The sequence below is a fragment of the Saccostrea cucullata genome, unplaced genomic scaffold, assembly GCF_032062105.1.
Source record: "Saccostrea cucullata isolate Sc308-1 unplaced genomic scaffold, CSIRO_AGI_Scuc_v1 ctg122, whole genome shotgun sequence".
Lineage (NCBI taxonomy): Eukaryota > Metazoa > Mollusca > Bivalvia > Ostreida > Ostreidae > Saccostrea > Saccostrea cuccullata.
The window spans coordinates 123,575-136,065 of record NW_026932975.1 but is presented as its reverse complement, the minus strand read 5'-3'; the positions used below and the strand labels follow the sequence as shown (position 1 = coordinate 136,065).

Below are 12,491 nucleotides of genomic sequence, written 5' to 3'. Positions count from 1 at the left end.
GAAAATAACTTCTTAATTGATTATAACAAACATTTTAGAGGTTGTGTATGCCTTTAAACCTAAAATATAGTCCAAATGAAGTAAAAAATATAACTAATTTTCTCAACGTTTGGTTTTTTCTCACCTAAAATTTACACGCCGTGTTTACATTTGGAACTCTCTAGTAAATGCACTGAGTTCGAGTTATCGCCCGTGTTGATACAACGGTTAGATAAAATAACAATTCTCTCTTTATTGGCAAAATAATTAAAAAGGCATACCACCTCAGTGCTTGTCAAACCATTGGACGATATTGCATATAATGAGGGCAATTACAGTCAAGGGTAATTAACTTGTAGTTATAGTAGTATAAACAGGTTTCTTATATAAATGACCAGTGTTTAACTACACCTATTCTCCGAGTTAAAAAAGACACGAGCTCTCAGAAAAAAAATTCTTCACATGTTGATTTATATTTAAGAAAAATATTTTTGCGAATGCAATGCACACGCAAATTTGCTAAAAATTTATCTACAGTAAAAATTTCCAGATTTACGGTATTTCCATTGCAAAACAATTTTGACCTGTTTTAAATTCACCCAGACAATGTTTTATGTAAAGATAATGCACCCAGGTTTTTAAATTTGCTCACTTTTGACAAGGGCAAAGGAAGAAAAATAATTTATGGGTGACAATTTCAGTTATACAACTTATTTTTATAGCTGCATTGCTCAAGTAAAATGACCAATTTTTTTTCCATCAAAAAATAGATTATACTCTAAAGTTTGATAGGATATGAAGCAAAAGTTTGTTGTAGCTTCTCAAATTTACATCCAAGGTTGTCAACTTCTTTATTAATTTTAACAGGGAGACAGAGTAACCCTGCTGGGGGCCTCTTCTAAGCCCTGGAAGGTTGAGGTCAGTCTAAGAGCAGGTAGTGGCAGTAATCCCTCGGCCACACTGGTCGGAAACACCACTGTGTCATTCATTGATGGATGGGCCAACTTCACTGGACTGGGAATATCCCACAGTGGATCAGGGTGAGTAAACCAGAGACTTAGCCTCACAGTTAAAATGAGGTCATTTTCATAGAAAAACATGACAGAGTTATTGTATGTAATAAGGACTGATCATTTTACAAAATGATTGATCATTATATGTTTTTATACAGATTTTCATAGGTTTAGGAGTTAACAGATTTTGAAACATATTTACACATTTAATTGATTTTTCAGGTACATTTTGGATTTCAAGGTGATTGACCCATCAGAAGCGACCTTCACCCTTGCCTCCTCTCCTCTCAGTGTCGCCCAGCGATTACTGACTTCGGCCGTGACCTACACGTCACCCGACATCTACCAGGGTAGTTCACACACTGTCAATCTGGACATCAGAGACAAGGACACTGGGGTGACCCTACCAGACATTGCCTGGAGTGTAAGTTGTCACTGTTTGAAGCTGCTACTGTACTGTATTTTGTAGCATTACCTGGTGCATTTGGGATAATTAGTATATAAAAGAGAAGGTTCACTGTTGTTTATAGTTTGTTATAGTTTGATGCATGTGGTAGGTGGCAGCAGAGAATGAAATATCTGCAAAGATTGGCTTCTCTGAGGAAGTGATAATTAATAAGCAGAGTTTATTATTTTATTATAAAGAATTTTGATCCCTAGCTTTCTCAGAATATCCAAAAGAGAACCCAATATCACCCCCCCCAAACATCTACCACCCACTCCCAACCCCTCCCCACCAATCCTCTTTCCCAATGAAAATAAAAAATAAAAAAAAAAACACCATCTCCATCAGCAAGAAGAAAATTAATATCACAATATGAATCTGTGGTGTGTAGACACAGCTGATTTAATTTAAAAAATATCTTATAATGAATAATCAAAAAAAGATTGGATAGCAGGCACTGCCTATGTAAGTCATTGTCAGTTGATTTTGGTTGGAGATATGGCTAATCATGATATAATATCTACTACAGTAAAATACCAATGTTACAGTGGTATTTATTAATGTATGAAGAGTACATATGGACTTTTAGTGCCATTTCTTCCAGGTTAAATAGTCTCGTTATTATAACTGTTATTAAAACTAAAATAGAGTAAATTATAGTGAATATCTTTGTAAACAATTACGAGTAGATATCGAGCCTATCACTGCACACCAATTATTTATTTTTCATGTTTGCTGTCTTGGCATTTCAATGGACAAATTGGAAAAATATCCAAAAATTTTTTTTTCAAAAGTGTATTTGAGTTGTATTTAATTCAGGGACGTAGTATTGTTTTTGAAAAGTGGGGGTCAACCAGGAGTTAAAAAAATATCTTGCATAAAAAAACATTGACAAATACTTTGAGTTGTTTGTTTGTTTTTTGTTTTGTTTTGTTTTTTTGGTTGTTTTTATTTTTTAAAAACAGTCATAAAAATTAATTAAATTTCATCTAATGAGTAAAATAAAAAAAGTCACAAACTTGTGATAAAGAAGTTAATACCCGAATGTGAAGAAAATATCTAGTTCTGCCAGTATAATGGGTAAAATATAATGTATCAGGTTGTGATTTTTATGCACCTTTTTGAAAAGTGGGGAGTAAGTAGTCCATATCTCCCTCTGTAACCCGTGGATAAAAGATTTTCACAATTTTTTTTTTTTACGTATAGTGCCATTATGCATTTCCTCTTGTATGCTTTGGTTGGATACTTAGATATTTGGGGTCTCCTATTGCAAGAAAGTGTACTTTGCCATTAAATTCATATGAAAGTGGAAGGGGGGGGGGGGTAATATTTTGTGAGCTCAGTGCTCACAGTATCTCTTAGACAAGTTTTTGCATCTACCCTTGGTACTAGATGGTTTCTGAAGTGTTAGAAGAATAGGAGACTTATTTTGGATTAAGCATGCATGTATATTTAAGAAATGGTAGAAACATAATTAAAAGTCACTTTGTTGATCTTAATCTTTCCATGTTAACTTCTATAAATATATAAAACTAATTGCATTCAAAATTCTGTCCAACCTTTCATTTAAACTGTTTAACACAATACTCTGTAGTAAATAAGCCCACTAAAATCATAAAAATGAGTTTAAAAGTAATACCATGCGCATGAATTAGTGGATGAAAAAAAATACAAAATGCACAAAAATATAATTACATATACAATGTACTTCTGAAATAAGTATGGTAACAGCATTCCGTTTAAAGAAAAGCACATTGAAAAAACACTCTCCTTTGAGTGGGCATGAGAGGGACTGGTAAAGGCTTAAGGAGACACACGTTTTTTTTAAATTCAAAAGTTGAATTTTATTTTTCTCTGACAATGAATCTCTATAAATGTAACAGTTAATTTTTTTGAGCAGTAGCTTAAATTGGATTTTTTAACATTTCAGGGCTTGAACTGGTACGTGAATGTGACACAAATGACTGGAAACTCCTACACAGGTTCGTTGAGTGGAACATTCACCAAGGCCTTTAACCCGGTTACTGGTCTGGTGACCCTGAATGACCTCCAGTTAGACACTGTAGGAATGGCCTTCATCAAATTCACGGTGTACTCGGTACCAGCCCAGTATTCTCACGAGATCACTCATGACCTTTACCTTTACCCAAGCGAGGCTCAGACCGTTACCATAGATACCACCCACACGGTGAAGATCAAGTTTGACCGTGACTTTGCTACTTACGGCACCACAGAGTTTGGAGCTGTGATCGTTAACCACTTCCAGTCTAGGTACCCTTACATGAAGATGTCTAACCTGCAGGTCTCACAAGGTAGGAAAAGAAGTTGTTTTGGAATCTTTATAACACATACAGTTGTACTCCTTTGTTTAATATACTGAAATACTGTTTGGCTAGAATTTATCATGATTCTCTGAAAAAATTAGCATTGAAGGAGACTTACAATGAATTTTTTATCTGTTTTAGTATATATAAAATGATTCTTTGTATTATGATTTATGTATCCTACAAGTTTTTTTCATCTGTATTTTAAGCTGGTTGCATTTAGTGATGGATTGTAATGTTGTTTGTTGACAGGAAGTGTGGTCATTACCGTGACAGTTTCTGGCAACAGCACCACCGTCCTGGAAGTGACTGAGGCCTTGTGTACAGCCATTAAAAGTGGCACCACCTTCACTTACAAAGGAACCACCCATACTCTCAGTAAGACCATGTCAGTGAATGGGGCTGATTACTGTGATGATGAGGTAATTTAAATTGAATTTCATTAAATGGTATAGATAAACTAAGAAAAATACATTGCAGTGGATTGTATTTTGGATATGACAATATTATTTCATACATCACTGATAAAAAGAAGTCTATTGTGTAGTTTTTGCCTATATATAAAAGTAAAAGAAATCAGTTTGAGAGTAGAAGTTCACTTGTTACTGGATAAAAATTTTTTTAGAATCATGGAACATTAACAGTTATAGTAAAACATGCTTATAATGAATGTGCCTGTTGTAAACTTAGGATCATTGACAGTTGGCATCTATTCCCCAGTGAAAGGAAAAAAGTAAACATCTTGCCCTGGAGGGTCCACTGTAACCCTTTTTTTTTTTTGTATAATGATCATGTACTTTAACTCAGCTGTGATGCACTTTTATGTGAAATTGTTTTCAAGATAATTACTTTTACCAACATAGATGACTTTTCATAAAGTTCAACTTGCCTTCAGATCTCATAGGTCCATGCTGCTATTAGTGAGTTACGTGGTCTTCGGGGCATAGAAGTCTGTCTAAAATTATTACCAATAGAAATCAAGAACAAAATCTATTTTTATAAATCTTTCAAATTCTTTTTAATAATTATTTGTTTTTTTTTCAAACATTCACAGAGTTGACATTTAATTTTTTACATGTAGTTTTGACAACTTGGACAAAAATTCTTTCAAGCCCTATGCAATGTTAAAGTTTTTTTTCTTTCTTAAATGTCATTTTTCAACTTTTTGTCCAGCTTTTTTAGGGGGAGGAGAGTATAAATAAGTGCATTTTCAAATGCTAATTTTTTTTCGAGTAATAAATGAGGAAAAAAATTTTTAATATTTTTCTCAAGAACAACGGGGCTACTATCTGCCAGAGAAAAAATAAGGCATATTCAATTTTGATAATTTTATTTCAATCATAGACTTTGTTTAGAAATGAGACAACACATTTTTTTTTGAGAGAGAGAAAGAGATCTAGAGAGAGAATGACGTTAATGTCTCAAAAAAGGCAGACATAATTGGGTGACTGTTATAGTCCATGGGTCTTTTTCCCCCTCCTCTCTTTCCATACCTGCCTAGTGCTTGTTACATTTCTTTTCTTGACTTTCAAAGTAAATATTGCATTAATGATTAAATACTAACAGTTGGCATATGAACATTTTTATCTATTTAAATCCCTTTGTAAACAAGATAAGGTTTTAATTAGTTAGGCATATAAGGAAGTGGTTATGAAATTAATTGCCAATCGTAAACCACTCCATAATAAACAAGGTAGCTTAACGATTCAGTAAAACCCCATGTATGGCAATTATGTCAAAGATGAACACTCATATTCATTCCTTATATGATTATACGCATGAAGAGGTAAACAATTATTTTAGCTTTGCAATTTGGCAACATATGTGATACATTAAAGGTCGCTAGGACATCTTTTAAATTATTATGGGGAAAAATAACAAAGCAATAGCAATTGAGAAAAAATACTAATATTTTGAAAGTGCATGGTTAATAATGCATGTGTATAAGTTCAGGTATTGAGAGATTACAGAAGATGGTTAACAGTTTAGTTGGCCATCTGTGTTTTAATTGTTGGGGTTATGTGATCATAAACTTGTAAATGACTTTTGAATGATTTTTCTCTTAAATGAGAAACAAAAGCCTTGATCCACTTATTTTTAGACATATGGAGAATATGTAGTGGTGGTGATGGAAAATTTCTAAATTGCTGATCTGTGTATAAGAATTTATAATCATGGAAAAGTATTTAAAATTGCTGTCTGTTAGTGTTAATTTTTTTGACTTGTGCGAAAGCATGCATTGCACTACTTAAAGATCATATTACTTGAATTGTCATATCCACTTTTAAACAGTACATTTTTGGAGTGTTTTAGTAATAAATTTAAATCATCTTAACCTTTCATTGTGCATTTATTATGTGTATACATGTACCTTAAGTTTTCATGCATGTATTGATACAGGAAGATGAATTCTTTACATGTTTAAACTTGGGTAATATATGTTATGAATGCATGATAGATTGCTGCATTTGATGTACATTTCTGTTTTATTTTTCCAAAGATATGTGAATTTATTATATACTAAGCAGAAATTACACTGATTCCACACTGTGGGATAAGAGTGATGTCACGATAGCTCAAAATTAATGACTGCATGGTCCGAAAACCCTTATCATAACTTTGGCCCTCGATCATGCTGATATGGGGCCCTGGGGCCTGAATTATAAATAATGATAAGAATTTTAGCATGTAATATTCTCTACATATGATACAACATTGACACATTCTGTCTCTGGTTTTTCAGGATGACAAGGATAAAGAAATCAAGATTCTGATGATCGTCGGCATCTGTATTTCCATCCTGCTCATCATTCTCATCGTTGTGGCCATTATGGTCTGGAGACTCAAAGTCTACCCCAAGACAAAGACGCACAGTAAGTCATCAAATCATTGTATTTTATTAAACAATTTTATCAGCTTTGCTGTTGACAGCAAGTAACAAGTTTTAATTGCCAGAGTGAACTATTCAGTAGAGTTATTGGACTTTCTTTAAAATATGCAGAGTCTAAATAAATGACGAATTGTTACTAAGAGAATTTTAAAAAGCTTAGTTGAAACCTGTATTGCTGACAGATTAGATAAATAACCACTCTGTTTTAGTTTAGGAGTAGACTTTTTAAGCCATTTGTGGTGATTCATGCATGTAATATTCCAGTTCTTTTCCTGCTAATTTACATTAATAAGGTGTTCCTCCTCCATATTTCCTGGAAAAAAAGAACATTAAACGATAGAGAGGGAAGATTTCGCACCACTGCATTGTCCTAGTTAATTCAAAAAATAAAGGATCACATCGCTGCTAGGACATATTGATTTGATGTGCATCCACTGAAAATGGGACAGTTTTTAGAAAGATATTAAACCTTTCAATTCAAAGTCAAGACAAGGCCCAAAAGAGAACCAGTTTTTTTTTTTAATTTCATTATGACTATTGTGTCTTTTTTGGTGTTGCTAGACATTCTAATTTGCACCTGTTTCTGATCTGTCAGCAATTGTGCATTAATTGAGACATGAGAGTATACTCTTTTTTTTCATGTAAAATAAATAGGGTTTTATAAACAAGGTAGGAGAAGATCATTTTTCATGGAATACAGGGTCATTCACCTGCAGTCCTGCAGCTTTATGCACCAAGAATATTTATGAGGGAAATGTTGATTGTTTGTGCAAAGGAGCAGTGATTTAAATTATGCAACACTTATCAATGTTTTTAGTTGTGTTTACATTTTTTTTCAAAATATCCTGATAAAAGATTTAGCCCTTTATTTTCTTCTGGATCAAAAACAGAAACTTCTTATCCAAAAATTTATAAGTAAATTTTAAGTAATTTTCAAAAGCATGAATTAAATTTATGCATCATTTAACAGGAGGTAGTATATCTGGAGGATCAGGTAATAATGATAGAAGGCTGTTTACTAATGGGGTTCTCAAATGTTTCTTAAAATTTAACAATTTTTTTTCATTTTTCCTTCATCCTTATATAGGCTTCATTGTTATATACTTAAAATATAAAAACTTACACATCACACACATAAGCACAAACATGTTGTATTTGTTGTGAGAACTAAAGACACACATATTTGAATGTTTTTAGTTTTAATTTCCCTAATTGTTTAGTACATGTGTACCTACATCTACATGTGAAGAGCCACATACACCCTAATATACTTTTTGAAAAAGTTTTCCAGTACAGTCTTTGTTTTTAATATTTTTTATCCTTAACAATTGTTGTAATTATACTTGTACTTCACAAAATTTAATGGCAGCTTTTTGGTGAAAGAAATAGTGGTTATGGGTAACATTGAAATTGTATACAGTGGATAAAGATTTTTTTATCTCACCTGCGCCAAAGGCTTAAATGAGCTTTCCTGATCAAAATCTGTTCTTTGTCTGTTTATGTCAGCACCAGCCTGCATTGTCCTAAACCTCAATTTTGTTCAAACCATATGACTCCTGGGGATGGATACAGCCAGTATGTGCAATCAAAGATTTAAATTTAATTAAGTCCAATTAAGGTACATTGTATGTGGAAACATCCTCCAGTAGTGTAGATTTAATTTTGATGAAATCATGACCCCAAGGAAAGGTTCGGGGCATCATTGGCATTGAAAGTTTTAAATAGAAATACATGTATGTAGAAAAATCCTCTTTGAGGGAACAGCAAAACTTTAATCACATTTATTTTGAAGCTTCATAAAATACTTTGGATTTTAGCATGTTTTATCTCATCTGAGCCAAAGGCTCAAATGAGCTTTTCTGGTCAAATTGTGACCCCAGGGAATAGGATGGGGCCACAATCAATAGTCAAAATTTTGCTAAGAATATACTTGTACATGTATAGGAAAAGTGTTATAAGGTCTTTATCTTTAGAACAGCTAAGCCATGATTACCATGGTAGTCATTCTTAAGTATGGAGCATCCTAAATACTTTTAAGTTTGTTCAAATCATGATGCCTGAGGCCAAGGTAAAGTAGGACACAATATATTATCTTAATTTTATATAGAAATATATAAAAAGGAAGGATAAAAAATAGAAGAGTCATTGTAACTCAGGTGTGCAAAGTGGCCCCCTGGACCTTTTGTTTTCTTGAGATGACCTTGTTTTTCTGTACGGTTGACATACAGAAAAATTGTTACAAAACCAGGTTTGGGCATTCAAGCATGTTCAAATATTGGCATTTTTGCATTAAATATTATAATAATCACAGTATAATGTACTTTGCAATAAAGTCTGAGCCTTTATGAAAGTGTGTTTATTTGCAAATATGAAGAATTGCCAACATTTTCTATTTGTTTCTTGAAATTCAATAGCATTTATGTAGGTTATACATCTGATATGTCAAAACTGTGTAAACTAATCTCTAGTGAAATGTGCCTGTCTGTCTTTAGGAATGCATTCTGATGGTGATGCTGTTTACATTGGGAAGGGCAAAGGAACATTCTTCTTTGAGGACAGTTTCTACAGACAGGATACGTTTAACAGCCTGCGTACAGAAAAATCGTTCTTAGAGGACGGTCAGAAACCACCCATCACAACATTCTATGGTGCCAACAATGGCCCACCCCCTGTCACCACATTCTACGAGAAGGGCACTAATGGCCCAGCACTCAGCAAACACTTCTAGAGTAACACTATTAAACATAGACTTTGTTTGTTAATCTTTTTCTGCTATAGATATTAATGGGCATGAAAGCCTTATCTAAAACTATGGCAAATTATATACATATTTATTTTTGAACATTGAGTTAGTTAAGTTTTTTTGATGTTTTGTTAACTTATTTTCTCTATTTTTGCCTGTGATATATAGCCTGTGATATAAAGTTTATATAAGTAATATATTTGTTATTGTTGACAATCAGCAAAAAATTATAAATCTTAGTTAATAAACTTCTGAACCTTGCTGAGTGACTTGTTGATTTTAAAAGATGAGTTCAGAATTAGAAGATGACATTTAAGAGTTGGAATTTAAAAACAACTTTTTAAATGAAAATCTTGATGTGATGATGAAGTTTAAATATTGCATGTACTTAATAACTATATGACTGTATATATAAATGTCACAGCAAAGTAGTCAATCACACTTAGAAATTAACATAAAAAAAATTAAGATAGAAATCATGTGGATCCTGCATGTTGAAATAATTGTCTCTGTCTCAGAAGATAATTGATTAGATATTTTTCTTTTTATTATCTGTGGGATGTAGGTCTAAAAAGGTTTTGCGAGCTAGTCGTTTAATGCCAACTTGTACAAGAAGTAATTTCATAGGTCATAATTCTTGAGCTCGAGATCTTATATAGTTGGCTTGATCAGAAATTTCTTACACATGATTATCATGGGGATTTGAAGAGACATTATAGGTGTCTATCTTTAACCTTTGGAAAATGATAAGTGAAAATGATTTTCGCAGTTGCTATAGATTCTAGTCAGAGCTGCAATAATCCATCAAACAAATGGACCTTAAGGTGTTAGACAGTCATAACAAATTAATTTCCAGAAATATCAAACATTTTTCCTCACTCAAGGAAGTTGGGGGAGCTAACATGTGATATACCGTCAGTGTTGAAGGTTAAAATTTTTGGAGCAGTTTCTGTTTAAGTACTTCTCTGCCCTTCATTAACATAGAAGCATGGAAGTTGCTTCTAGAGTGTTTCATTGTATTAGTCAAGGTTTCAGATGCTGCAATTTCAGCAAAGGAATGACCAGGTTAATTTTTTTAGAGCAGATTAAAGCTCACTCACTCACTCAGAACATTTGTAAAAGGAATTTGTATGCCATATTCTTTCATTCATTTGTCATAATTTGGGAGTCCCTGTATAAGCTGTTCACTTAGTCACTGTTCAGTGTAATGAATTGTCACCTATGTAGATGGACACAGGCTATGTACAGCACTCGGTAGCTACAAAAGTAACCATCTACTTCTTTAATGGCAGAATCATCACTAGCCAATGCAAGGGTTTCTGATAAGCTACTCTCCTCATAATTCTTGTTAATTATTCTTTAAAAACTTCGTGATTTAAATACGTTATTTATTTCTGTTGAAGACACAATTTGTACGTATCTGTTCAAAATTCGAGATCAAGTGACCAAAACATTCGTGACTTTTCACAGCACCATATGCCAAGGGATTATTAGGACAGTAGCGTACGTATCAGAAACCCTTGGCTAGCGAAGATGCCATGGCAGGAGAGTAAGATAACAAAAAACAGTGCAGTATACAAACAAACACATACATGTATATGTAATAAAATGTAAAACGAAGGCAATGTAGGAAAACCAGTATGAACATGTGTCACCTTTGCATTTCGATACCTGTGACAATAAAGCAGTCAGGTGTTATGAATGGGAAGGGTATACCCTGGTGCAGATACTTTAGATAGTACAATCAAATATGGCATATATGCCTATTTACAATTCATGTTCATCTTTAAGGTTTTGGAGTAGATTATAAAATAGTTATTGGAGTAATTCTCATTTCTTATTTTAAAATTATAAGCCCTAGGTAGACCAAACTTGCACAAATGATACATTTAATGATGCACAGTACCAGGCTTGCTTTGGATGCTGGATCTGACCATTTTCAGATGAGTGACCAGGTTAAAATTTTTGGAGAATTAAGCTCTGTCTTCAAGTAACTTTAAAGCCTTTGTTGACCAAACTTGCATGGATGTGATGATGAAGTTTAAATATTGCATGTACTTAATAACTATATGTCTGTATATATAAATGCCACAGCAAAGTAGTAAATCACACTTAGAAATTAACATAAAAAAAACTAAGATAGAAATCATGTGGATCCTGCATGTTGAAATAATTGTCTCTGTCTCAGAAGATAATTGATTTGATATTTTTCTTTTTATTATCTGTGGGATGTAGGTCTAAAAAGGTTTTGCTAGCTAGTCGTTTAATGCCAACTTGTACAAGAAGTAATTTCATAGGTCATAATTCTTGAGCTCGAGATCTTGTATAGTTGGCTTGATCAGAAATTTCTTACACATGATTATCATGGGGATTTGAAGAGACATTATAGGTGTCTATCTTTAACCTTTGGAAAATGATAAGTGAAAATGATTTTCGCAGTTGCTAAAGATTCTAGTCAGAGCTGCAATAATCCATCAAACAAATGGACCTTAAGGTGTTAGACAGTCATAACAAATTAATTTCCGGAAATATCAAACATTTTTCCCACTCAAAATTTTGCTGCATTTCATATCTCTCTATTTTAGTTCACCCCAAGGAAGTTGGGGGAGCTTATATGTGATATACCGTCAGTGTCGAAGGTTAAAATTTTTGGAGCAGTTTCTGTTTAAGTACTTCTCTGCCCTTCATTAACATAGAAGCATGGAAGTTGCTTCTAGAGTGTTTCATTGTATTAGTCAAGGTTTCAGATGCTGCAATTTCAGCAAAGGTTAATGTTTTTAGAGCAGATTAAAGCTCACTCACTCACTCAGAACATTTGTAAAAGGAATTTGTATGCCATATTCTTTCATTTGTCATAATTTGGGAGTCCCTGTATTAGCTGTTCCCTTAGTCACTGTTCAGTGTAATGAATTGTCACCTATGTAGATGGACACAGGCTATGTACAGCACTCGGTAGCTACAAAAATAACCCTCTACTTCTTTAATGGCAGCATCATCACCAGCCAATGCAATGGTTTCTGATAAGCTACTCTCCTCATAATTCTTGTTAATTATTCTTTAAAAACTTCGTGATTTAAATATGTTATTTATTTCTGTT

At 33.2% G+C, this 12,491-nt stretch overlaps 1 protein-coding gene across 1 annotated transcript in view; it reads left to right on the top strand.

Moving 5' to 3' along the window:
• LOC134236699 (fibrocystin-L-like) overlaps positions 1 to 9,630 on the top strand; it is a 42,874-nt gene extending 33,244 nt beyond the window's left edge. The window contains exons 58-64 of the mRNA XM_062718872.1: positions 847 to 1,019; positions 1,215 to 1,416; positions 3,368 to 3,749; positions 4,014 to 4,183; positions 6,505 to 6,634; positions 7,622 to 7,645; positions 9,144 to 9,630. Of these exons, the coding sequence (XP_062574856.1) occupies positions 847 to 1,019; positions 1,215 to 1,416; positions 3,368 to 3,749; positions 4,014 to 4,183; positions 6,505 to 6,634; positions 7,622 to 7,645; positions 9,144 to 9,379 (1,317 nt within the window). The 3' untranslated portion in view covers positions 9,380 to 9,630. The remainder of the gene's footprint in view (positions 1 to 846; positions 1,020 to 1,214; positions 1,417 to 3,367; positions 3,750 to 4,013; positions 4,184 to 6,504; positions 6,635 to 7,621; positions 7,646 to 9,143) is intronic.
• Positions 9,631 to 12,491: the final 2,861 nt, after the last annotated feature.